Below are 27905 nucleotides of genomic sequence, written 5' to 3' on the forward strand. Positions count from 1 at the left end.
CAGAAAAATAAAAAAAAAGGGGGGGGGGATTTTTGTTGTTCCGTTTACTAGTCTGGGATTTTTGCCTTCTAGTGTCAAGTTATGTCAGTAAATCCAGAGGAGGAGGAGGAGGAGGAGGAAGAGGAGGAGGAGGAGGAGGAAGACCACAACAACCACAGGGCTGCTGTGTGTCCTTGTCAAAAGTCGCAGAGGGAATTCACTGCTGGCAACAAATCCAGCTCCTCGCTGTCTGGGAGCAGAGCTGAACGCCATGCGCCCTGCAACCCACAGCAGGCTCTGTCCGTCTCTGCCGGTGTGAGGGGCAGATTAAGCCCAGACCCCGCAGCCTGAGCCCCGCCTGGTCCCGAAGAGAGCAGCAGTTTGGGGTTTTTTGGTTGGTGGCAGAACGGGAACATGTGGTCCTGCAGCGGCCAATGCTGAGCCCAGAGCAGGCAATCAGCGCCGCGAGAGCAGAGCCAGCAGCGGCTTTCTGTGCAGAAAGAAATCCCTCTTAAAAAGACAAGACACACGCACAGAGACACAGGGAGAGAAAGAGAGAGAAAGAGAGGGGGAGGATTTGTTACGGAGCAGAAGATGGGGATGCAGAGGGAAGTGGATGTTGCAGAGGAGGCTGCAGGGAGGTGAAAACAAACATCACGACCAGCCCTGCGCGCCCAGCCCCAAGATGTAGGCGCTGGTTGATCCCAGGGTGTCTGTGAACGCGCCGTGACATCCCAGGACTTGTTGTGTTTCAAGGATAGTGAAGGTGGACGCCTGCAACCTGAGAAGCCCCCCCCCCCCCCCTCATCCACTTCCACTTAGGATGACAAATTAGTGTTTATAAGGCGAGGAGCGAAGAATCATCCCGCGGTTGGTGAACTGCACAGTCATCCTGTTTTCACCTGGCCGCCTGGAACTTGTTGTTCTCACTTTTTTTTTTTACGCGTCTGCTCTCACGCTTTTTGTTTTTGTCCAGGTCGCAGCCAGATTCCTCCACATGTTTTGTTTTTCTTCTTCGTTTTTTTTGCTGAAGGGGTCTTAAGCGACGGCTCCCCTTTTTTGCGCAACGCGCCGAGGCTTGGCACCTCTGGATGCGCCGTGGCTATCCGGGGATCAGATGTTGTCCACAGCTCAGCAGATGCTGCAGGACAGCCGCTCCAAGATCGAGCTGATCCGACTGCAGATCGTCAAAGTCACCCAGGCCGGCGGCGGTGGAGGAGAAGGTGGAGGAAACCAGAACCTCTCTGCTCATAGAGGTCAGTCCAGAGGGGAGGAAACACACACAAAATAAACCCTGGCTCCTCAAAGTGGGACCAGAAAAACAAAAATCTACTTTATTCTGTAGCCTCGATCATAAAATTCAGCACAGCTGTTTAGTTTTTAGTTTGATGAAGCACAAATCTGGCCAGGATGAATAACTCTGCAGTCATGCTTTGCTTTTCTTCTCGGTGGCAGAGAACAGCAACACCACACTTCAGGTCTGGGGGATTATCACTTTAAATGTTTATACAGTTTAGCAGAAAAGTTAACATTCGGATTGAAATTTATTTTTAATCCAACACCAGATCTTATCTCTAAAAGCTTATTATTAGAAGTGTAATTTGTCTGATTCTATTTAGATTCCATTAAATAGAGCTTGTCATAGATTAATAATATGCCGCTCAATGATGGCAGACAGATAGATAGGTATGGCACTTCAGTTTTGGAGAACATCTTTAAAAATCCTCCAGGCTATGTTTGTACTTATGATAAAACAATTGAGCTATGAATCAAAACAAGCGGTTTAACCAGGTAATTAGTTTAAAATGACTCATAAGTAGTTACAATCTTTAGGTGTTTGGGTTTTCATCATCTCCCTTTTGCTTATAATGTTCCAAAAGGTCCTGCCGTACACGTGCCTCACATTAGCTTTAGTTTCTTAGTTTATTTCTTGTGCTCTGTTCCAGTTTATTCCCTTTAGTCAGTTTTAGTTTTCCCTCTTGTTTAGTAGTTTCTTTGTACCTTGGTTCAGCTTCCTCTGTGTTAATTAGGTTCCCTGCTTACATTTTGCCTGAGCACAATCCTCTAAACAACTCACCTGCATCCAATGTCATTCTCCACTCTTCCCTCAGTATTTAAGATCTTTGTCATTGTTCTTTGCTGGATACTGCTGGTATTATCTGTTTTCCTGCTCTTCCTCTCTTGCTCCTGTTGTTGCTTTTAATTCTGCCGGTGCTCCACATCCAGTTCTTCCATAAATGTTCTTCTTATTCTTATCATTAAACCATCACCATCCTCGTCTCACATTTCTGTCTGTGCTTTGCTCCAACTGCAAATACACGCACTTTACCGAAATAGGTAACGTTTTCAGTTTTGTTCATTGTAATGAATTTTGCAAGATGTTACTTATTATTAGAAAAATAATCTGTTAGTTAGTTTTATTTTGCGAGTGAGTTGAATTTATGTTCCTACAACACCGGAAACAAAACATCCAGTCCAAATATAATCACATTTGTTTAGATTTTCACAGTATCCTAATTTCTTTACGGAAAAACCTTTGCCCCCCCCCCCTCCCCTCCCCAAATTTTTTTTTAATATATTTTAAAGCTACTAGCATGAAATAGATTTCGTTTATCACCTATAGAACAGCATGCAATGGTCTGTTTTACTGTTTTGTTGTTTAAATTAGGATTTAATCCAGATAAATAGTTCCAAAAAAACAAGCTTCAATGCAAGCATCCCTCTGGCAACATCACACTAGGGAACTAATCAGGGTTCTTTGACTAGATCTATTTTTAAATGTTTCATAGGTGTTCATCCAAATGGTTAAGGAGTATGTAAATAGTGGATTGTTGGGGAAAAAAACACAGGAAGTGAAGTTCATGAAGAGGATAAACTGAAAAGACTTCATTCCATGTTATAAAAGCACACAGTAAAGGGGGGGGGGGGGGGGGGGGGTATTAGGTCTGCAATCAAGAAGATTTCCAAGTTCCAGTAATGTTCCCTGCAGGACTGCTGCATCACCCTTTACTTCGCCAGCCAGATGGACAAATGATGAGCCCAGGCCCATTGGTAATGGTTCCTGTGTCACTGAACCCCAACTCAAACATGTAAAGATGAACCCACATGCAACTCAAATACGGCTGAATATTAGGAATAGGTACCTTTAACATTTAAACCAATTAGCTACCGATATCTGGTATCAACGGTAACTATTTTCAGTACTTTTGTTTGTTTATATGGTAATGAATGTTAGTATAATGATAACATATTAAAATGTTTCAATTTAACATAGTTATTTCTCAATACCAAATTACATAATTTATCAATTTTAATACATTGTGTGAATCCTCAGCACATAAGACAACATTTTTACCAAAACAACAGTTATCAGAGGCACTGAGAGAACGAGGGGAATAAGGGACTGAAGTTGTGTGTTATTAAAATTCAGGGAATTATTTCTGCTGCAACAGTTTCAGAGAAAAAAAACCCTACATATTATAAGCATTATATTTTATTCCGCTTTGTACTCCAGGACGGGACACATTTGCAATGTGGAAACAGAGAAGCTCTCCTCTCTGCTCTCTTTGCTCTGGCTGCAGGCGGTTCAGGACGATGCAGCAGCTTCTCTCTGGGAGACAGTCTGGAGAAGTGGCAAAGGGCTCACAGCAGCACCCACTGCTGCCTTGGCATTGGTGCTTTCACAGAAAGTCACCAATAACAGAAGAAAGTCGCTAGCTTTGTCACTAGTCGCTTTTTTGAAAATTATCTACATGTTTTAGTGGAAATAAAATACCACTGCACTACATCTTTAAAGCCTTCTTAGAGGCTAACTCATAGTAGCTGTTCAAGCAGCTTCATTTATCCTGTTTTATTGTATTTTTTCCTTTCACAGATGTTATACATTTCTCTAAAGACACATGCAAAATATAGTCTATGGAAAGATAGCTCTATAGATAAGCATGCCCTGTAATTACAGGTTTAAAGGTAAAAAAACGGTTGAAGTTTAGACCCATTCCAACATCTTTTTTGAATAAATTAGATTGATTATTAGAAAAATATGCCCTTCCTGGTCCTGGTCTAAGTCAGCGGTAAGTTTAAGGTAGATAATAAAACGACTTTGTAGTTTGGAGCGGCTCTGCAGCAGGTTCAGCCTGACAAGCAGCTGTGATCTGCTTCACTGAAGCTACAGATGTTCATGAAATATTCAACAAAAGGGACTTAAGTACTTGGAGTAATGCATCCCTGTGATATTATTCTCCTGAGGCTTCCTTACATGCATCGTATTTGTGAGATAAAATGTGATTTATTGCGTCGCTTTAAGGATTATAACAACAGAAAGCCAACAGAAAGCTGCAAAACTAACATTTTAATTGTCTGCTTCGTTTAGTAGAATAACTTGCTTTTCCTTCATAAATGACGGTTCAGTGTTTTCTTTACTAATGAAAATGTTAGAGGAACATCTGAGGAGCTCTTTTCGTGACTGATACTTCTGAGCAATAAAAGGAGCCTTCAGCTGGACCTCTTCTTCCGTTTCCTCCCAGCAGTGTCCCCGCTTGCCGTCGGTCCAGTGGACAAACGTTTGGCGGAGCTGCAGCTCTACATGCAGAGGGAAACCGACGCGCTGGTGCTGCACAAAGACGTGGTGAAGCAGCTGAAGGGGATCTCAGAGCTGGACCAGAACGCTCTGGCTGAGGTAGGACTCCGTTTTTACAGTCCTGTGGTAAAGTTTTTGCCCCCGGTGCATTTCGGGTCAGCGGTGGTTTTGGTTTTAGAGGCCATCTTTTCCCAGCTGTTGTTAAATCATGAACTCTGATCTTAACTGAGGCAGTGAGGCCCGCGGGGTTCTAAATAATGTTCTGGGTTTTTTCTGCACTCCTGGAACGGACCTCTGCTAGGATTGAGACCAAGGAGGGAACGTGTGAGGGACAGACGGGTTGATCTTTTAGGGCCAGGCTGGATTGGATAGCAGCATTTCTGCTATCCACCTGCTTTCTCTATTTCATTTAAGATAAGATAAGATAAGCTTTATTGATCTCACAATGGAGAAATTCACTCGTCCCATCAGCTCAATAGTCAAAAGTCAGAAGAAGGAGTTAAACAAAGTTATACAGCTATTTACAATTCTATACAATCCTATGTATAAAAAGGTTATTGCACATATGTTATTAAACACTTTATACATGGTTATTGCACAGGCATATTGCACAGGTTATAGCACCTTGTATAAATATCTTATTGCACATAAATTATTACAGTTATTGTTGCAGCTATGGTGCATGGTTGCAGTAATTGCTATAATGGTTACAGTTATAAAGCAGTGAAGTATGATCAGGTAGCAGCAGGAATAAATGACCTTTGTGTTGACAATAGCACATTATTGTACGTAGTTACTGCAAAAAAACACTTATTACAGTAATTGTAACAGTTGTAGTTATACGTATATTCCAGAGATTGAATTCACATGAGTTGCGTATTATTGTACATTAGTTATTGCACGTGACTTATTACGGTTATGGTTACTATTATATTGCAGCGTTATATAATCTTGTAGCAGCAGGAATGAATGACCTGCGGTAACCCTCCTTCTTACAGACAGGGTGTCATCATTATCGTCTAATTCCATTTATATATTTAAGTATTTAAGTTTCAGAAAAATGCATAAACAGAAGAGATCTGCGTAGGGGGTGGGGGACGCTTTTTCACAGCTACCTCTATGTGGATTTTGGTTTAAAGAGTCTTGGTAAAAACAGAAGTGATTATATGAATGCTGAGGTTTAACGTGACAACAGGAAAGCTTTCTCCTCTTTTCAGGCTCAGTTTCGGGTGCAGGAGTCCTCCCAGAAACTGGAACTTCTGCGACTGTCCCTGGAGAAATGGCTGCAGGAAAAGAACCGCGAGGGTCCGCGGCTGCCCGCCGATGGGATCGATGCCCCGGAGGGAACGCTGCCATCAAAGGACCCCAAACCGGCGTGTCCGCTCCCCTCCTCGCCGTCCGTCTTCTCCATGCGCCCGGCGTCTTTAACCGGTAAGCAGTTATCCTTAGTCAAAAATCAGCCCAGGAAATGGAAGCTGAAGGAGTTTTGATGTTTAAGTAAAAGGGACGGGCGTCTGTGACAGTCAGGTGACTGTAGATGGAAATTAGCCATAGCTAAGACCTTACATATTTACATATAAATGATTTTTAATATAAACTGTCCCTTTTAAGGGGGTTTATCTATCTATTGAACAGACATGCAGGTAACCAGAACATTTCTTCCTGCATCATCACATCCTGCCTTTCTGTTTACTACGCTGCAAAAAGGGAACTAAAAGTGAATAAAATGTTCTTGAAAAGAGTATATCTGTTCTTGATTTGAACGGACAAGTGTAACTGATTTGCCAATGGGAGAAGATTTCTGCACTTAAAAAAGGAACGACTCATCTACATCATCTCATTGCAAGTGAATATATCTCATTATTTTATTTTAGGGGTAAAAACACTCATTCCATCGACAGCTAATCTTATTTACAGTACTTGCTCAAATCAAGGACAAATACACTAATTTCAAGAAAAAAAATGACTTACCTTTTGTTTCCCTTTTTGCAGTGTATATAATCTGTAATCATAGTTTTAGAAATTATGTAAATACATATATTATTTTATTATTAAATGACTAATATAGATTTAACATAACCCAATAAACACAAATACATATTTTACATATTTACACGATACGCATACGTACCCACATGCAGACAAAGAAAGCACCGGTAATCGCCTTTCAGCCCAGGTTTCTATGCACACTGATTATTATATTTCTGCGTAATGATTTGAAACTTTTAATATTTGGACATTGCTTTAATTGCACATTCACATCCGGCCCCACAGACTGATGCAGAGCGTTGTTTCCTGGCGGCGCCTACCTTCTGTGCTTCCAGCTCCCTAACGGATGAACCTCCTGCCATAAATCAAATTATTTTTGGGTTATTGATCATTTCTTGCTTTTCATACATAATATGTAGGAAACGTAACTATACCCGTTGATCTTAACGGTTGAGATGTAGTAATTAGAGGGTCAGTGGGCTTCAGGTAACCAACTTTACTTATTGTATTTTCTTTTTTTGAGTGTTATTAATGGTTTGTTAGTGAGAATTGTTGTGTTACCCCAAAGTTCTGCACAGTGGCAGAATACAGAATTGGGTTCAAGTATAAACTTAGCTCTTTGAGGACAAAGATTCCCTTTTGATGGTTTCTTTAATGAATGTATTGGACCTGAAGTTTCCAGTTAACTCTGCCATTACGGCTAGAAATATACATCTTTTAATGCACAAATGTCGTCATTCAATTTATGGTTTCTAAATATCATACGTTTTCTTTTGGTTAAAGTTCAGGGATAATTTGTTATTTTCAAGCCACAATAGTAATTTGTTATTTTCTCTAACTACATCTGACATTAAAAAATAGATTTTAATCATATCCTTCAACTATTTTGTATTTATGTCATTGCGACAACAATAAGAAATTGAACATTTTAACCAAACTAGTTACGAAACAAACTCATTGATGAATTCATTTAGCATAAAATCTTCCTTCTTCACATCATTTTTTTATTATTTCCAACTGATTGATAATTTTTTTTTATTGAAGTCCAGTTTTGACCAATAAACGTTATATAAAATGCATACAGGAGAATATTAAGCCAGATTTTTCCATTTTTATTAAAGAAACATATATTTCCGTTGTATTTTCTGTCTCTTAAGAATTTTCCATTAACTCCTGTTGAAAAATTACAAATTTTCCAAGATAATGGAAAACTAGAGATGATCACAAAGAGCTGCTGCTCTCTTAAAACCTAAATAAATCACTTTTGATTTATTATTTATTTGCGCCACTGGTTTTATTAACACAACACAGGCTGGAGTGTTTTTCTTTACTGTATAAAAGCATTATTAATATTGTAAACTACTGTAAATATCATCTGGACTGATTTTTATTGTTACATTTTATGTTGTGTGTCAACATTTTCTTAATCTTTAGGATTTGTTGTTTAAATAACTATTTACACAAAGATTTACTATTAATAAAAAAAACACTCAATAGGTACAATATTAATTATTAACATTAATATGTTTTATGCTTAGCTAACTAGTATCATTAACCACAAGTGTGGTCATTTAAAATTGTCTCTATTTTCCTTCTGATAGGGAACTCATTACACATTTACTCAGTAAATTAGAGGTAAATTACAGGTAACCTATTTGAAAATGCTAATACTTCAAAGTTAAAAGTATAATACTGTAGTTAAATACAATTTACATTTAATTATTTTACATGTTAAATTATATATATATATATATATTAATTATGTGTGGTAATTCTTATCATTAAATGTATTATTTTTATTATTGTTATTGCCTAATATTAGAACAGCACAAGGCATTAATATATAAATATTTGCTTGAATTACAAAAAAATTATCATTATACGTAGACGAGTAGTAGTATTACTACTACTAGTACTACTACTACTAATAATAATAATAACAATAATAATAGTTTTTGTTATTATTATTATTATTACAATTTATTTTTGTGGTATGTTATTAATAATTTATTTTCAATTTATTATTAAGAATACTGTTATTATTGTGATATTATCACCCGTTATTGCTGTTATTAACAATAATAACTTTAAAATTTTATTTATTATCAATAATGATACCATTTTATAATTTTAATATTAAAAATTATTTAATTTTTACATCGTACGATTAGATGAAGTTTACCTTTTAAAATTTTCTCCAGGGTTTTTGTGTCTAATATTCAGTCAGAGTGATTCAGGCTGATTTATCCTCCGCTGACTGCTGGCGGCAGATAATCAGGACGTGTAATCCTGCTGCTTTTGGACAGTTCACTTGTAAGCCGGTCTCTCTCTGAGCTTGATGCTTAAAAAAAAGGCTTTTGATGATGTAATGAGGAGCAGATCTGTCAGAAGGGAGTAACGAGAAAGGGCGAGAACACTTGAGGTGATTCTGACCTCGTCTGCCGTTAATTCAGCAGAGAAATGGAGAAAATGAAGAGGCTCAGCGTGACTCTCTCCAGACGGGGGCTGATTAGAGGCCTGAGTCTGAGCCATTTATTCAAATAAAGGTCTAATTATGAAGTAACAGGTCTTCTTTGGCCACAGAGGAAAGACGTGGGCGTGATTTGATCAGCTAAAGAACTCACATTCTTCTTCTTCTGTAGGCAAAGTTGAAGTCAGACTTCTGGGATGTGAGGATTTACTGAAACCTCCTCCAGACTCGGAGCAGGAAAATCCTTCGCTTCCCTCTGAAAACGGTCCGGCTGTTCCTCACAAGACTGACGGCTCTGCAGGTGAGGAAACGTTTTAAATTCAATCCCCAGATGTTCAGTTTGTCGTTGTGTTTCACAGTTTACCGTCGCTGGGTTTGTTTTATGACGAGAACAGTGTGAAATTGCAGGAAAAGAACTAGTTGCTATAATTATTCTTTAGTATAAATTAGAATAGAATAACATGTATTGTCCCACAGTTCTGGTGAATCAGCAGCAAGTATGGGAAAGTCCACAACAGAAAATTGTAAAATACTGTAAAACAGCTTACTTGGGTTAAATGAAATGTACAACTGTGTTAAAACCTCTGCATCTATATTTATGAATAAAAACAACAACATTCTGTTCATAAGAAGGAAAGATCTGCACAAACAGCAGCAAATCAGCATTTAGCAAATCAGCACACAATTATTATTAGTGTCAGGACTTTGAAAAGATTATGCAAACGTCTGTGTGACTTTATTCTCATAATATCATAACTTTATTCTCACAAGGTTCTTTATTCTTGAACACACAATATTATGACTTTCTAATTTCCAAAAACTAAAAATTAGTTTAGATTAAGGACAATAAATCACTGGCCAGGGAGACATTAATTTCCACAAAACAAAAAACAACTCAGAACTTTTGAGAATAATTTCCCATTTTGCTAGAAAAAAAAGATGTTTTCTGATGTCAAAAAGTTTTAATTAAAGGTATAAATTTGCTATATTAAAACAAGTATATCTCTGACGGGTTTTTTTTTCTATTGAAGTGAAGCTACCAGGAGAGGAGTTGCTATACAAAACCTGCTGCCTTTTGCTAGTCCACTTCTTTGTAATTTCGAAACAATAAGTTATTTATTATTGTTATTATTTTACTGCTGTACCCTACCCTATTAAAGCATGCAGCTAGTTTTGAGCTAATGTTTGTACTCTTACATCCCTAACATTAAGAACGCCTTTCAGTAAGCCTTGTATCATCTGATCTTGACAGTAAATGTATTAATATGGAGTATTCTTTTTATACAAATACCTTTTCTGTATGTACAGTTTAAAAACAAGTTATTGAATGAAATTAGGAAGATAAAGGTTTTTCTTTTAACTTATTCTTGTAATATCACAACTTTATTCTCATATATGACTTTATTCTCACAATGTTCTTTAATCTTATGACTTTATTCTTGTAATTTGCAAAAGAAAATGTATTGCAGTCATTGTAGATTAAAGACAATACATTATTGGCCAGGGAACAGTAAATATCAACAAATTCTAAGGCTATGGTCATGATGGCATTTTGTGAGAAAAAAAATTGAATGTTTTCTATCATAAAGTTGTAAAAATCTTTTTCCATGAGTAAAGTCTGGAATCTGCTATATTAAAACAAGTATATATATGTCTGAGATCGTAAAGTCAGTAATTTTGGGTCATCTGGGGAACCCTAAATAGGTTATTCTTTTAACTTCGCTCCTCTCTAAGAAACCGTCAAGGTAATATTGATCAGTCATTGCATTATTTATTAGAAAATGGTGCAAAACATGTTCATTTTACAGTTTAAATATTAATCTAACACACTTATATTCACGATAAATTAAACATGCAGGTGTTAGATGAGTTTGAAATCTTCTCAAGGTTTAAATGAAGGTTAGTTACTATGATTTTTCCCTCTGGAAGCTGCTTTAGTAGCAGATTTCAGATGTTTCAGCTGCATCCATCCATCATGCATACCCGTTTCTTCTTCTTTCATGGCAGCAGAACGGAGCTCTGGCTGCTGTAGTGATGCCAAACGTCTTTGCTTCACCAAGGGAGGCTTTTTACCTATAAATCCTCCCTTCACGCCCAACCCTGGATGATTTATTTTATTGCTGTTAAAGTATTATGTACAAACTGAGGCCAAACATTGCAGAGGGAGAGGGGGGAGATGGATAGCAAGGACAGAAATTACAAAACCCAACAACAAGCTGCTGCAGAAAACTCCTCCTATGATCAGCCTGGTGAAAATGGACAAAGACAACCGTGGACACCTGCAAAGAGAAAAAACTAAGAAAAAAAAACACAAACAGCCACGTCAGCAGCAAGAATATGGAATGAAAAAGTTGACATTGATGGAGAGAACTGCAGGGCAACATGGCATAAATCTGAGTAAAAATGCTAAATATGTGGTGCAAGTCCTACATTCATTGATGGTTCCTTCAGATTTTTCTAATCTAAAATGGCCCTGTTTTAAAAAACTTGATTTTTTAGCTGTGGTCTGGGTTGTGATCGATTTAGTAATTTCCTTTTATTATTATTATTATTTTAGTATAAGGTGTTTAGGTTTTTGTCTTTATTTCTGTTTCTAGATCTTTCTTGTTTGTATTTCTTAGTTGGTCCCATTTCAGTTAATCCTGTTGTGGATTGTGTTTTTGTGTATATTTATGTGTATATTTAGTTTTATCTCCCCCATGTGTTTCTCTTCAGGTCCAGTTTATCTCAATTCTCCATCTGTCTTCATTGTTCTCAGCAGTTCTTCTCCTCCTGATTACCTTCACCTGTTTCTGCTTCACCTCCCCAACACTCCCCCCTGTGTTTAAACTCCCTGGTTTTCATTCCTCATTGCTGTTTTTTTTCCCCTCATGATTCATTTCTCTGCCCGGTTCCTTGTGCCAGTTGATTTTATTTGTTTAATTTCATTATTAAAAACCTACACTTACTAATTTGCCTGCATTTGGGTCATTCCTCGACCTCAACGTGACAAAACTGTGTTTTATAACTTACAATTTCCAATGAAAACTTGTCAGCAATTAGCTTTTTTTTAATGAATTAGTGTCTTTTTTAAATAGTTGATTTTAATAAATTATTTATTTATTCATTATCTTTGTGATATCATTGAAGAGTGCTCTATCTGTTCAAGGCAAACAGAGACAAATAGAGACTCTTGGTTTTGTTTTTACCCTGACTGAAGGATGCTGGGAGCTTGTCTCAGAAATGGTCACACATGTGCTCTGAAATGAATAAATTAAATTAATCATAAACAAATATGATGCCATAATAAGCTCTTAAAGTCAGCCAGGCTCTTGTCTACTGCTATGCAACTCAGAAGAGAAACTGCTTTAATTAAAGCTTTAAAAAGTGTAAATCTCAAACGGTTCTGGTCCACACTGCGTTTCCAGTTTTTCTGTTATTATCAACATCAACATTATCAATCTGTTGCTGTCTGTCTTAGCGGCCGAGGTCAGCGCGGTGCTTCGTCTGGACGGCAGAGTCGTCGGCCGGACCGGCTGGGCAGCAGAGAGCCGGCTGAGCTGGGATCAGGTGTTCTACGTCCAACTGGAGCGGGTGAGTCCGGTTCTGCCGACCCACACAGACACCGGTGCTGCCAGAAAACGAGCGCCGGCGCTTCGTTTTCCTGCGTAGATGGGAGCAAAATTAGAACGGAGCAGAATAGAAACATCCTTTATTGTCCCTGGGGGATAATCAGGCGTCCCAACAGGAAAATGGAAGCAGATTCACACAAGAATAAAAACACAAAACCCAAAAAATTATTAAAAAATATAAGCAATATAAACAAAAGAAATACTGTAAAGTTATTAAAAGGTGCATATTCAGATTCTAAGCAATGTGTGACTGAGTTGGATGATTCAGAATCAGATTTATGTGCCAACAAACAAACAAGATATTTTTAAATATAAATATCTAAACAGTGAAATCATTTTGTTTTGTAAATATGTATTTACAGAGGTGTAAAATAGTGTTTGACCCCGTCCTGATTTCTTTTTTTGTCATTGTTGTTATCCCGTCCTGCAAAATGGTCGTTATTGATATCATAACTAATATCATCCATCCCACTGACATGAAATCTAAGATATTCTCTCTTCTGCATTCTGTACTTTTTTTAATTGGGAAATTTGATTTTGTGTTTTTTGCATGTTTGTCACACATAAGTGTTTCAGAACATCAAACAAATTAAACTAATCAGTCAAAGACAACACAAGTAAACACAAAATGCAGTTTTTAAATGGTTTTTATTATTAAAGGGGGAAAAAAAATCCACCATCGTATGCAGTGTTTTTTTACAAAAGAGGAAGACAAGGTTGGCTTAGTGCAAATATGCGCGTTTTCAGTAATCTGATTGTTAAGTGTTTATCAGAGAGACAGACCTGAGGGGAGAAACTTTCTCTGTGGCGGCTGGTTTCTGTAAATGGTGCTCTTGACTTTATTTATTTATTTCAGACACATATATATACAATAAATGACAATATTTGTCCTTGTAACATAAATAAAAAAACAGTCTGAAAAAGGGTGTATTTGCTGGACCAATAAGCTTATAATGCCTCTGTAGCGCCGCCCTGTAGGTGAAGATCGAAACAGTTTGTGTCCCGGATGTTTGAGCCGTTTTCTTGGTGCCATTCCCCAGCTTTAGAAGATCAACACACATCTTCCTTACTTAAAGGACATGTTTGCTTGTTTTTCCTATTCTGAAGAATGGCTAAGAGAAATATTTATATACCCTTAGAGAAATAAATCATGTAATATTTCCGCCAAGGAAGCTATAATAAAACATGGAGGGTTCTGTTCATCGTAGTAACTGAATAATGAATAATTAAACACAATGGATCAAAAGGTTTAGAAAAAAGAAATCAGAATTTACATGAAAAAAACAACTACAAATTAAAATTGCTTACTACTTAAATTGCTCAAACCCATTTACAATGTCACCTTTTGTTACTTTCTTTGATGCAGACTCATCACTGGCATCATTGTAGTGTATTTAATGCTGATGCTGATTACGCCTGTGTTCAAAAATAGGAAACAAGCAGAAGGACAAACTACAAAGTTGATCTAGCAGTAGATTTTGGATTTTATAAAGCCTAAAATAAGCGCCCCGAGTTCACCCGAGCAGACTGAAGGTACCTTTTTATGTCAGCGGGGGGCAGAGTTTCGCCATTTTTAGGGAATTAAACTTAATCTTTATAAATATGAGACTAAACTTGTTCGTATCATTCTAGAATAAATTTTTAGCAAGCATAAAATGTTTATTTATATAAAATATACCCCAAACATCTGAGGCAGTTGAACATTTGTTCAAAACTCAGTTACTACATTTCAATCTCGTGAGCAAAACACTGCTATCTTTAAAAACTTTATTTCTTCAGACATTACATTAATGAAACAAAGAAATACATCAAATGTCCAAGCAAAATGAGTATGAGACTCCCAAAGCTAGCACTAAAGTCTAATGTTTTATCTAAAAATAACATATTAAGCCTAGTTTTATAACCTGCGTCCAATGGTAACTAAACCTCATTGGGAATATGACAATCTCTGTGATAAAATGGAGTTTTGATATTCTGGTAATTACAATAATCCACCATAGAAGTGAAAAATCCGGGTGCCATATTTTCTTAATTTTGACAAAATTGCACAGGCAAATAAACCAACAAACTTGCATATTATGGTATTTAAATGACATATCCTTGTCAAAGGAAACAGCAAGACTCATTATGTTCCTGCTGGATGCCAGAGTGAGAGAAGATAGAAACTTTGTCCAAAATAATTAAAATCAACCACATCATCCACATTTCTGTCATAGCGCCAAGTTTTCTGTTCAATACAAAGTTTAAGTAACTGATGGGATTCACCTGGGTTTTTGGGATAAATGTAGCTGAGAATCATTAGAATAACATTAGAAGTTTATTCTATGTTTATCTAATAGTTTCTACCAAAGTTTCTATAAGGAGTACTGGTCCGAGTACTGGACCCTGTGGTACTCCAGAACTAACTCTGGCGCATAAGTAACACCATTACCATGATCCAGCTGGTATCCGTCAGATACATGTTGTAGCTGTTCTCTTGATTTCTACACTGTGTTGGGATCTCTGTAAGAAAACACCAGAAGCCGCTGCATTCAATGTTGCTCTAACAGAACAACTGTGGAGCCAAGTTCAATGTCTGAGTCCATGATAATGTCACTGGTTTCTTTCACTAGTGCTGTTTTGGTGCTATGGGGAACTCTGAAACCTGACTCAGTTCTTCAGGTTAATAAAGCAGAAATGTTCAAGTACTCCTCTGTTTTGAAATATCCTTGGTTGATTAGATGTGCGTCTAAAACCGACCGAGTGTGGCTAAATTACAGAAGTCTTAAAAGCCTGGGATGCTTATCCAGGGACTAAATGTAGATTTAAAAGATTCAAAGATGAGGAGTTACATCAAAGGTGCCATGACATCATTGTAGAAACCTTTTCATGTAGTGGATATTGCTGCATATGTAAACTCTCCAATTCAAAAAATAACCTGAGCTTGTTGTTTTGTCAGGCCAAATGTCCGTCCTCAGGAAAAAAAAAAAAGTGTGGTTGCGGTAATGATATGCAGCTCTACCATATTTGGAGGCCAACCTGACCAAAGGCTTTAACCTGGCAGCACGATTCAAGCGGTGGGACATAAATACAAAGACACATAGACAGCGCCGCAGTGTGGCGAGGAGCCGAAGCAAGCTCCCCGCCACACCGCAACAGGAAAGTCATGCTCCTGCCTGGTCAGTTAGTCAGCTGGATTTTTCAGTTACGAACACACCTTCCTTACATTTGACAGCATTCAGAAATGAAATAAGCGTACGGCTAATGGCAGCGTCGCGGTTGCCACCTTCCCTATTAATACAGAAGCTTTTCTTTTTTTAAAATAAAATCTATTTGTTCCAAAACCCAGACGTGAATTCCTCCACAGGAAACCGTCTCCAGTAAAGACCCCATGAGCTCTCCTGTGATCCTCTCGTCTTTCGGGAGTGGGTGAACCACCCTCGGACAGTTCAGCTCCCCTTTTTAGGAACCGCTGTGAAGTGAGTTTTAGGTTGAATATATGACTTTCGTGCTCCGTGACGTCAACGCCGTCTGGTTCGTGTTCAAGCCGATACAAGGAGGCTAATCTGGGTCTGCCGTCTGCTCCGCCTTCCTCCTCTGGAGCGGAGCAATCAGACAAGCTAAGGGGACTCACAGCCAGTGAGCCGCTGATTGGAGAATATGAATTACATAAAAGGACAACCTACGTAGAAAGATAACCCGCTTTCTGATCTGACCGTTTCTGAGCAAAGCTGACCGCCCATGAGCTGCTCCTTTAGTATTCGCTTTAGACATTAACACAGCCTCATCAGTGCACAACAGACCATATTACACTCCCAAAAGCTCAGGAAAATTAAATTTGTTCATCCATCCATCACTTTAAAGGAAAAACAGAGTTAGGGAAGGTTTATTTTTGTTAGCTCAGCTTTTATAAGGCAGCCTAACAGGCCATTATATCTGACCGCAGCCTTAATGGCTTTAAGATACTTACAGATGGATTTGTAGAGCGGAAGTTAAAGATCGTTTGTTTCATTCTTGCTTCTTCCACACTCTTCTGCAGCACAGTTTATTCCTCATATTATGGGGCTTTAATAAATGATTCACCCAGTTTAAAAAAAACCTGCACAGGTCTCTATTAGGTGCCTTGTGTTTTTTTTTTTAAGTATAAACAGGAGAAGAACAGGGACCGTTGTTGCAAACTAAATATAAATCAGACTCTTTGATCTATTACAGTTTTCTCCTTTCTATCAGGTGAGAGTTGTCATATCTGGGACACCTTGCTGGTTGTCAGCTGGCTGGCGCCGGTTAGATGACAGGTATCAGTGATTTTGACGCTTCGTCAGATACGCGTCTGTTTTGTGACACAGACTATAAAAAAAACACACAGAGAAGGTCTAGCAGACATTTGCCAGCCTGGTTACAGCGCTCTGTGAGTCATTTCTCCTGCTCGCTCCATCGCACGCCACCCACACTCAGACGGGCCCTTCTGTTTCAGACATCTGAACATTTTCTAGGTCCCCGACGGCAGCACCATCACAGGCGACACGTTTTTCTTGTTTCCTGGATGCTTGAAACTTTGTGCGTGTGGCGTTGATGCAACGGCAGTAGCTGAAAACTGTGGTCGACAAACCTAAAAAACAAAATCTAAAAAAAACTGAGGTGCTAGTTGCACTTCCCTGTTATTTCTGGAGCATTTTTGCACAACGAATTTGGGTTGAATTGTATTAAAACTGATTTTTTTTTTTACATTTCTCTTTGGAATTAATACAATGTTTTTGAATGGAATTGAATTCATTTGAATTGAAATAACCTTTGCATAACCCACACTAAAATTAGACAGAGATGACAGAATACCTGCATGCCTCTGGGCTCCTGGAACAGCACACAATCTGCTGGATATGCTGGGAAACAGCAGGGGGCGCTGTTGTACCGCTTTTCAAAGATTCATAGCTGCTGCAGTTATATCAGCAACCAGCAGGTGTCAGTCTCCTCCGTGCAGTTTTCAACTGATCATCTGCAGAATAGGCGCATTTATTGTTCTTAAAGGTTCTTAAAGGTTGTTTTTCTTCCACAAGACGAGTTTAAAAAACATATATTTTGTTGTAGATGTGTAAAAATGTCATCCTGTGTACATGTCCTCCTGATCAACCCCTCAGTCACTCAGGTTACGTTTGTGCATCTGCTGAAAATCTGCCCACAGTCTCGAGAGCTGGAGGTTTGCGTGTTCTGCCGGCACCGCAGGGCGATGTGCGCGGTCCAGCTCCTGCGGCTGGAGGAGGTTCTGGAGAACCCGGATCACAGCCAGGGCTTCGACCTGGAGCCGCAGGGCCTCCTCCACATCCAGGTATCTTGGTCAGAGTGAACTGTGACGGTGACCCCGTGTCATCCTTACTGGGCGACCAGGCTATAAAACACAGGTGGGGAAAATGATGGCGCTGACGAAGGAAATGTGTGAAATCTGTTTCCTCTGGATGTCACAGTTCCAGTTCATGGACGCCGTGGTGGAGCGGCAGCCGAAACTGAGACGCCAACGATGCATTTTCACTAAAGAGAGAGGTAAAAACAGGCAGCTCGTTTGTTTTACTCCTGTTTCTGCACCAGTTTTGTATCATTTGCTGTTTTTGTTTCTTTTTTTCCCCCCATCAGGGAAGAATTTCCTCCGAGCTGCTCAGATGAACATGAACTTTGCCACATGGGGTCATCTGATGATGAGCATCCTCCCTCACTACAGCTCTTTCCCCGCCTTCAGCTCGCATCTCTCCACCACGTCCGACCTGATCGCTAACAGCTCCCCGCATCCGACGGAGAGGAAGCCTGAACCGGCATCTTCACCGCCAAGGTCAGAAGCTACAGCCCTGTAAAGAATGGCCTGTCCCCTTTAAGTTATCGTCCTAATATTTTAAAATTCGACATTTCTTAAAACCTTCTGAAAGTTTTTCAGTCATTTGCTCCAGTTTGTCCAGCTTATAGCTTTTAAGTGATGAATTATTGAACTTTCAATTTATGAGATTATGACGTGGGCAGCTTGTATTATTAGCCTTCATCGATGTGTATAAACCCATTAAAAGATATTTTACAGAGCTTTGAAGACGTAATCTCCCCCACTTCAGGTTATTTTCTCTTTTTGCTTTTGTATATATTAGCTTTTACTTCATAAATGATAAGGGAAATTCATTCCACCTTTTTCTGATATTAAAATGTGTTAGATGATCTAATGTGAGACAAAAAATGCAGAAAAAGAACAAGAAATGTGTAACGGGACTTTTTCAAACTGCTGCTCTGGGTAAAGGAAAAGGAGCAGAAAGTTTCAGGCGATTCAAGAGCCTCATATCTTATACATCTTTAGCTAGAAGATGCTTTTACAGCTAGGACTGGAATTAGAATTGGGAAGCTTTATTGTCATTATGTGACTTATAATCAAATCGCAGGGAATAATCGTAACAGTAGCAGCAGACCCATTAATATTGTATATTTCTGATGGGCAATGGATAAAAAGAAGGCTTTCATCGACCCGTAACGCAAAGGCCCAAAGGCCTCCGTCCGAACAGACGATGCGCTGGGTGGGAGGAGTCTTTGAGGATGAGGATAATCATATATTATTTTATTAATTCAGTCAGTGTTCTTGTTGTTTTTTAGCATCTTTTAGCTTAAATCAGCTTCACTAAAGAAACGTCAGGGACAAGGGGCTTTCACAGGGCTGTGAATACGTCTATGTCGTTCATAAAGAGTTTATGCTGAAATCTTTTAAAAATATATTATTGTATTTAGCACTGATACTGTAAATCCAAGGGAAGTAACCGATCTGATGTTGTTGCTTTATGTCTGTTCAGCGAAACACCGTTAATCAGGCTGAGCGTCTCTGAGGACCAGCTGCCTCCCATCGGCATCGAGCAGCAAGAAAACTCCCCCAATGGAATCGCCACAGAAGAAAAAACATCATCAGTGCCTCCACTGCAAGAAAAATTGGTAAATGAGTGTCCGTAGATCTGCAATGAAGGCTGATTTAATTCAGTTAAATATGAATCTGTAACTTTCTAATTATGTTTATTCATTTAAGGTAAAATAACTTTTTGTTTTGTAATTCAGATAACTGATGATAATAGGCCCTGATATCCTCCAGCAGCCTAAGCCTATAGCAGCATAACTATAGAGATAGCTCAGGGTAACATGAGCCACTCTGACTAGAAGCTTTGTCAGAAAGGAAAGTTTTAAGATTAGTCTTAAAAGTAGACGGGGTGTCTGCCTCACGGACCAAAACTGGGAGTTGGTTCCACAGGAGAGGAGCCTGATAGCTAAAGGATCTGCCTCCCATTCTACTTTTAGAGACTCTAGGAACCACCAGCAGACCTGCAGTCTGAGAGCGAAGTGTATGCTGCTGCTTAGCGACTTATTTTTAGATACAGACACAAACACTAAATTCAAACTCAACCTTTTATTCAACCAACTTTTTACCAAAGCTACAAGTTTTTATTAAAAAAATAGAATGCATGCTCTCTGAACTCCATGAAGGGGGCGGGGCTTGGTTCCTGGGTCTGCGTTGTGATTGGTTGGGAGGATGTAATATTAACCTACATGGCTAGAATGCAAAAGGAAGGAAAACTGTCAATCTATTGAACTTTTTATTGATCCTTTTATTTATATCATGGATACACGTCTATGGATCGATAAATATTGTTATTGAATTATCGTCTAGCCCTGATAAACACTGTTCTGAAAAAGGCCCAGCAGAAACTGGACTTCCTGCAGCAACTGCAGAAGTCCTGCCTTCTCCGGGAGATGCTGATCATCTTCTCCGCCGCCATCGTTCAGTCCGTCCATCACTGTGTAGTTTGGGTCATCCACAAAACAGGACCGGTCCAAATTGCAACGAGAGTCTGCAGAGAGGATCATCAGGGCTGACCTTCCCTACATCGAGGACTTGGACAGATCTAGAGTCAGGAGGCATAGATTCACACCGTGAATATTTGCCCTAATCCAACATTGTCTTCTTCTTTAGTAGAAACAATGTATATATCAATGAAAAACTCAAGAAATAGTTTCCCCACTAACTTTTATATATTTAAAATGTGCATCCAGAGGAAAGTGAATCAAATTCCTCATTTGTTTGCACAAACCTGCACAATCAAACTGATTCAGATCTTTTTAATTATTTAGTGTTAGAAATAAAAACTACAGAGATGGGCAACTAAAATTCTTTTAATTTGTTAAATTTCTGAGGCAGAGGAGGTTTTAATAAAAGTATTTTCACTTCTCAGGGCCGCTTGTTGTTGGTTTTACAGCCTCTTCTTTTAATCTCACTTTATTTCTGAGAATTGGTAAAACAAGCAGAAGAGGTAAAAAAACAAACAAAAGAAAGACAATCTAAATTTGTTTTGTTGTTGTTTTTTTTGCAGATATCCATACACCATCCATCCAGTCCAAACACTGCAGATGGATGTGAGGATCAGCCTGTATCCACCCTGAAGTAAACAGTCACATCTACAGATCTACATGCATCTTATAAAGTGCAAACACCTGAACGAGGCATGACCATCTGTGTCTGTTTCTCTGCAGGATGAAGGTGGAAGACTTTAAATACACGTCAGTTCTGGGACGCGGACACTTTGGAAAGGTAACAGATAAAATGCTTGTTTTCTCTGAGCTCAGTATAAAACTTCCTGTCCTGACGTTTCTCGTCCATTTCTCCTGTGAGCAGGTGCTACTGGCTGAGTTCAAGAAGACAGGAAGACTGTACGCCATTAAAGCCTTGAAGAAAAGAGACATTGTGACTCGCGACGAAGCGGACAGGTGAGTGAAGCTTCAAGAGGTCAAAAAACTAAACTACACTAGATTTCAGGCTTTTGCTAAATAGCAAATGACATAATAACACTAACACGCCATGTTGGACTGGAAATAAGCTTGATAGTGAGCTGCAAGACATCCTATTGTTGTGTCCGTCCATCTGTTCATCCATCCATCTGGATGGATGGATGGATGGATAAAAGGCTAAATGGATAGACGAAGGGAGAGATGGATGGGTGGATGGATGGATGGATGGATGGATGGATGGATGGATGGATGGATGGATGGATGAATAGATTGTTGGATGGATGGATGGTTGGATGGATGAATGAATTACTAGATGGATGGATAGACGAAGGGAGAGATGGATGGATGGATGGATGGATGGATGGATGGATGGATGGATGGATGGACGGAGCGACGGACGGATGGATAGACGGATGGATGAATAGATTGTTGGATGGATGGATGGTTGGATGGATGAATGAATGACTAGATGGATGGATAGACGAAGGGAGAGATGGATGGATGGATGGATGAATGAATGAATGAATGAATGAATGAATGGATGGATGGATGGATGGATGGATGAATGAATGAATGGATGGATGGATGAATGAATGATGGATGGATGGATGGATGGAGAGATGGATGGATGGATGGATGAATAGATGGATGGATGGATGAATGAATGACTAGATGGATGGAAAGACGAAGGGATGGCTGGATGGATGGATGGATGGTTGGATGGATGGATGGATGGATGGAAGGATGGATGGATGAATGAATAAATGGATGGATGAATGAATGAATGGATGAATGAATGAATGAATGATGGATGGATGGATGGATGAACAGATGGTTGGATGGAGAGATGGATGGATGGATGGATGGATGAACAGATGGATGGAGGGATGGATGGATGAATAGATGGATGGATGAATAGATGAATGGATGAATAGATGCATGGATGAATGGATGGATAAATTTATGGATGAATGGATGGATGGATGAATAGATGAATAGATGAATGGATGAATAGATGCATGGATGAATGGATGGATAAATTTATGGATGAATGGATGGATGGATGAATAGATGAATGGATGAATGGATGGATGAAGGTCAGAGGTTCCTCTGAGGTTCCTCTAAGATCCAGGAACCAACATGGCCGCCTCAGGTCGATGTTTGTCTCCAGCCTCCTGAGCTTCTCCTGCTTTGGTCTCTGCAGCCTGATGAGCGAGAAGAGGATCTTCGAGATGATCAACGCCTCCAGACACCCGTTCCTGGTGCACCTCCACGGCTGCTTCCAGACCTCCGACCACGTGTGTTTTGTCATGGAGTATTTACCCGGCGGCGACCTGATGATCCACATCCACAGCGACGTCTTCTCAGAAGCGCAGACCAGGTCTTTATCGGACTCTTGACCTTCAGATCTCTGTTGCTGCTGTTTCAGGGCGGCTGGCTGCGGTTTAACCAACGGTTGCTCTGCACAGGTTCTACTCGGCATGTGTCCTCCTGGGTCTAGAGTTCCTGCACCTGAACAAGATCATCTACCGGTAGGTCACACTGTGGCCGCAGCGGCGCCGCGTCATCCCAAACGGTGGCGTTGACGTTACTGCACACGCGCTTTGGTTTTTACAGAGATCTGAAGCTGGATAACATACTGATGGACGCCGAGGGATATGTCAAAATCACAGACTTTGGGCTTTGTAAAGAAGGTAAACTTGATCGTGCACCAAATGCATCAATCGTTGGCCCGGTTCTTAAAGGAACCCTTGATTTTTATATTCCTTACCTGCGCTAGGGATGGGTCACGGAGATCAGACGTCCACCTTCTGTGGGACTCCGGAGTTTCTGGCCCCTGAGGTCCTGACCGACGACACCTACACCCGGGCTGTGGACTGGTGGGGGATGGGCGTCCTCATTTATGAGATGCTCGTTGGGGAGGTGGGTGGACTGCCATCTTTTCCAATCAGACGATTTTAGAGATTTTTTTTAATCTTGTGAACACGAACAAGAAAAACCCCTAAAGTCTTGTTGGATACCGCCCTCAGCTCGGTTGGTACCTGTGATCAAACGCCTCGGTTCCCTGGACCCAGTCTAAGAAACCTTGGTGTTCTTCTTGACCCGTCGGTGTCCCTGGATTACCGTTCAAAAGTTTTAGTTAAACAATTAGAAATATCTCTAATTGAGGGCAATAATTTTCAAATTGGACCTGGAGATGATTATTCGTGCTTTTATTTCTTCTTGTGTAGATTCTCTCTTTCTTTATTTTAGCAAATCAGCCGTCACTCGTCTCCAGTTGGTCCAGAACGCTGCAGTGAGGCTTTTAACATTGGCTTCCTGTCAAATTTAGGATTGATTTTAAAATTTTAGCTTGGACTTTTAGAGCTTTTAATGGACAGCCCTCCGTTTTGGCCTGAGAAGTCTTCTGGTCCTCGGGCCAAAACCTTCTGAAGGTCCCTAAGACAAAAAAGCAGCTGAAGACACTTTTATTTAGACAAGCGTTTACTTAAATGTACGTATTTTTTTTAAATTTGATCCTTGTTAGCTGTTCTTGAGATATTTCTATTTGGTATTTATTACACTCTGTAAAGCACTTTGTGATTTTTATCTGTGAAAGTGCTACATGTATAAAGTTTACTTACTTCTGAAATGTAATAATTTGTAACATAAACGCTGACTCGGCATGGCTCTGCCTCCCTGCTAGTCTCCATTTCCTGGTGAAGATGAAGAGGAGGTGTTCGATGGCATTGTAAACGATGACGTGCAGTACCCAGCGTCTCTACCGGCCGATGCCGTCTCCATCATGCAGAAGGTAATGGGGACAGCTGCTCGTGCTGCATTCAGGTGCAGCTGGGACATTTGGCTGTCCCAATGTCACAAAAACGCCAAAGTGATTTGCATTCTCAACTATAGGCGCATTTTTATTTAAGATTACGTCTAAACATCAACATTGAGTTTTAAAAATTTTTAAATATTATTTTTTTGCTGCTGACCAAAGTAAAAACAACCGTAAAATGTGTATTTATTTATTGAAACTAACAAACGATGACACTTGTGTACCGTGTCATCGTGTACCGCTAATTAAGATCCTCAATCCACACCAAGTCCACCCATCTCTCCACCAGGAGGTGCTCACCGATGCTTTCATTGGAATAAAAAGGCTCTGGAGAGGCCATAAAAACCTCCAGACTAATGTTCTAAAACAACTTTTCTGTGTTTTTAGCTGTTGAAGAAGAACCCTCTGAAAAGACTCGGAGCTGGAGAGAGAGATGCAAACGAGGTCAAAGGAGAGAAATTCTTCGAGGTAAATCACATTTGTTTTCCTGAACATGGAGATGAATACAAGTTCAGACGTGAAACATTGATCAGACAAACATGTCTGATCAAAGCAGCCTTGATGTGAAAGACCTTCAGCCCTATGAAGCATTAATCTGATGGTAACCTACCAAAGCATCTCAGATAAGCTCCTCATTCTTTGTGACCTTTGGGATTAAAGCTGGTATTTGTGACCCATGTCTGCATCTGGAAATGTCTGATTGAGTTTGATTTCTGCAGCAAGAGTTCTGATGAAAATCAACAAGAGGGATCATATTTCTCCAATTTTAGCTTCCCTTATATGGCTTCCTGTTAAATCAAGAATAGAATTTAAAATTCTCCTTCTAACGTATAAAGCCCTTAATAATCAAGCTCCATCATATATCAGAGCTCTGATTACCCCGTATGTTCCTAACAGAGCACTTCGCTCTCAGACCGCAGGTCTGCTGGTGGTTCCTAGAGTCTCTAAAAGTAGAATGGGAGGCAGATCCTTTAGCTATCAGGCTCCTCTCCTGTGGAACCAACTCCCAGTTTTGGTCTGTGAGGTAGACACCCCGTCTACTTTTAAGACTAATCTTAAAACTTTCCTTTTTGACAAAGGTTCTGGTTGAGTGCTAAGTTCTCCTACTGCTCTCCAATTTGCATTGTTGTTATTTCAGCTTTTACCGTTTTGTTCTCTGTCATTTCTCTTCATAGAAGGTACACCTGGTCTGGTGTTCTGTTAGCTGTGACATCATCAGGGGAGGCAGATCATCCACTATTTACCATCTAACATAGAAAGTACTCCTGGGTCAATGTGAGCTTCTGTGCTTTCTGTGTCTCTGCTCTGTCTTCTCTAACATAGAAAGTACTCCTGGGTCAATGTGAGCTTCTGAGCTTTCTGTGTCTCTGCTCTGTCTTCTCTAAGCCCCAGTGGGTGGAGGCAGATGAGCGTTCACACTGAGCCTGGTTCTGGTTCTGCTGGAGGTTCTCCTCCCTGTTAAAGGGGAGTTTTCCTCTCCACTGTCACTTCATGCATGCTCAGTATGAGGGATTGCTGCAAAGCCATCAACAATGTAGACGACTGTCCACTGTGGCTCTACGCTCTTTCAGGAGGAGTGAATGCTGCTTGGAGAGACTTGATGCAACCTGCTGGGTTTCCTTAGAGAGGAAACTTTCTCACCAACCTGGAGGATCTGATGGAATTTGACTTTGGAAAGAGTCTTGAGATGTCATGTATCATAAATTGCTGTTATATAAATAAAATTGAAGTGAATTGAATTGATTTCATGAAACTCTGCAGTCCATCGACTGGGAAGCCCTGATGGCCAAGAAGTTAAAGCCGCCCTTCGTGCCGTCCATCAAGGAGCCCACAGATGTCAGCAACTTCGACAGCGACTTCACCCGCCTCCAGCCGGTCCTGTCTCCTCCCTCCAAGCCCTTCAGCCTCTCTGCAGAGCAGCAGGAGGCTTTCGCGGACTTTGACTTCTGTGCTTTGCATGGCTGAACGAAGGACAGAGGAGACCCAATTGTGGGCGATGCCGTCCGCTTCGACGGGTAACAAACAGGTACCAAATATGCATGTTGCCAAGTATAATCATCCAGTGTTTCCTCCAGTAGCAGAAGAACACTGACGTTATCATTTTTTCTAGTGCTGTATTAGCTGGTCATTAATACAGTAAACTGGTGTAACACCAACCCCACTCTGGACTCTGGTAACCTCGTTTTGCTCTCGATTGTTACACCATTCAGACCTCAGTGACTGATTATCAAAGAAAACCAGTTGTCAGAAAAAAGAACAAAGTAAGCATAGCATAGCGGAGCGTGGTATTGATCCGCTTTAACAAGCAGGACTTTCATCTTTCAATCAGATTCGATCTCACTGGATGACATTTAAAGAAAGTTCTCCTGACCCAGTCTTGACTGTGTCTTTGAATAGAAAAAGATCTATGGCCATTTCTGCAGCTCAAACATTTACAGACGGGACAAAGCAATCAATGCATCTCCGCTGACTGTTCTCAAGTCACCGTCCAATCAACAGCTAGCTGTCGATTAGGTCAACAGTCGGTTATTTTTAACGGAGCAGAGGACGTGACAGTAGACGTTATCATCCGTGTGGAGGATTAGACTCTGATCCGACTTTCAGTCCAAAGCAAAACAAACAGAAACAACATCAGTTATCATAGCAGTTTTTCTATAAAACATACCTGGACCGATTAAATACGTTAAACTGAGATGAACGAGGGATGATTGAGGAAAATATAACCGTGGACGTCCTCCATGGGGGGAGGGCAGGGCTTCCAGACGTTCGTGTTTAAATCCGAGAACTTCTCTGTGTGACAAACGTCCTGTTAACTCTGTTTGACGTGTTTTATTCCTTTAAAGTCTCCTATTTAAATGTTCATTTTCAGATTTTTTTTATTTTCTGACTCTCGCTGTTGTTGCGGTGACCTTGACTGTCCTGAGAGGCGCCTGCAGATGAAATGTTTCATCTTTGATATTATTCTGTAAAACACTTTAATAGTTTATTTTTCTAGCTCAACAAGAAGACAAAATGAATCTAGAATAACCGCAGAGATGCAACGTATTTTACTAAAGATGGGTTCGAAACGTTCACTCTCTCTCTCGCTATTAGCTTTATAAAGTAGGAAGTTGCAGACAACGTAGATAATTACGCAGGAATATTCTTAGGTGATGTTGCACCAGCAGGATGTAATAAAATATAATCCTAAATCTGAGCTGATGGACTGAAAATAGATCTTAATTGACTTAATTAGTTAATTAATGGGATTGCCTAGAGGTTACAGCAGGGTGGTTGTGTTCTGGAGAGGCTGCAAATTCCCTGGTTCAAATCCCAAAGACTGCCACTTTGGGTCCCTGAGCAAGACCCTTAGCCCTAGAAGTGGCCCCCAGGGGCCACACAGTGGCAGACCCCAGCCCCCTGAGGGATGGGTTAAATACAGAGAACCTTTTCATCACAATCGTTGTTGTAGTGACAAATAAAGGTTAATATTATTACTGTCATGTAATTATAATTTTTTAATTTGGATCAGCTGTCTCTATGATGCTGACATTTAATTTAGCAACTGATTTTAACTAATTATCTTTTTATTTGTACAAAGTGCAGCTGAAAATGTAATAAATAAATAAGGTACTTATATTTTTTCATAAAAAGATGTGAAATCTCTCAAACAAAATACAAGATTTTAGCAAGAATTCAAGTGAAACTAAAAAGTTT

At 39.8% G+C, this 27905-nt stretch overlaps 1 protein-coding gene across 1 annotated transcript; it reads left to right on the top strand.

Moving 5' to 3' along the window:
* Positions 1 to 128: 128 nt before the first annotated feature.
* Positions 129 to 27879, top strand: LOC105928187 (serine/threonine-protein kinase N2). The gene is made up of 20 exons (XM_036144330.1): positions 129 to 849; positions 956 to 1235; positions 4503 to 4654; positions 5773 to 5986; positions 9187 to 9315; positions 12475 to 12587; positions 17784 to 17927; positions 18064 to 18139; positions 18230 to 18422; positions 19414 to 19549; positions 20977 to 21047; positions 21137 to 21194; positions 21279 to 21370; positions 22596 to 22772; positions 22861 to 22923; positions 23009 to 23085; positions 23172 to 23314; positions 24078 to 24185; positions 24597 to 24677; positions 25971 to 27879. The coding sequence occupies exons 2-20, from the start codon at positions 1097 to 1099 to the stop codon at positions 26172 to 26174; spliced, it is 2370 nt and encodes a 789-aa protein (XP_036000223.1). The 5' UTR covers positions 129 to 849; positions 956 to 1096; the 3' UTR covers positions 26175 to 27879.
* Positions 27880 to 27905: the final 26 nt, after the last annotated feature.

Source organism: Fundulus heteroclitus, chromosome 12, assembly GCF_011125445.2.
Source record: "Fundulus heteroclitus isolate FHET01 chromosome 12, MU-UCD_Fhet_4.1, whole genome shotgun sequence".
Taxonomy (NCBI): Eukaryota; Metazoa; Chordata; class Actinopteri; order Cyprinodontiformes; family Fundulidae; genus Fundulus; species Fundulus heteroclitus.

Bases quoted from the DNA above. Each gene is read 5' to 3' on its own strand.
- LOC105928187 (XM_036144330.1), top strand. From the start codon at position 1,097: ATGTTGTCCACAGCTCAGCAGATGCTGCAGGACAGCCGCTCCAAGATC. The intron at 4,655-5,772 runs GTAGGACTCCGT...TCCTCTTTTCAG, and splicing joins ACCAGAACGCTCTGGCTGAG to GCTCAGTTTCGGGTGCAGGA. The intron at 23,086-23,171 runs GTAAACTTGATC...TACCTGCGCTAG, and splicing joins CTTTGGGCTTTGTAAAGAAG to GGATGGGTCACGGAGATCAG.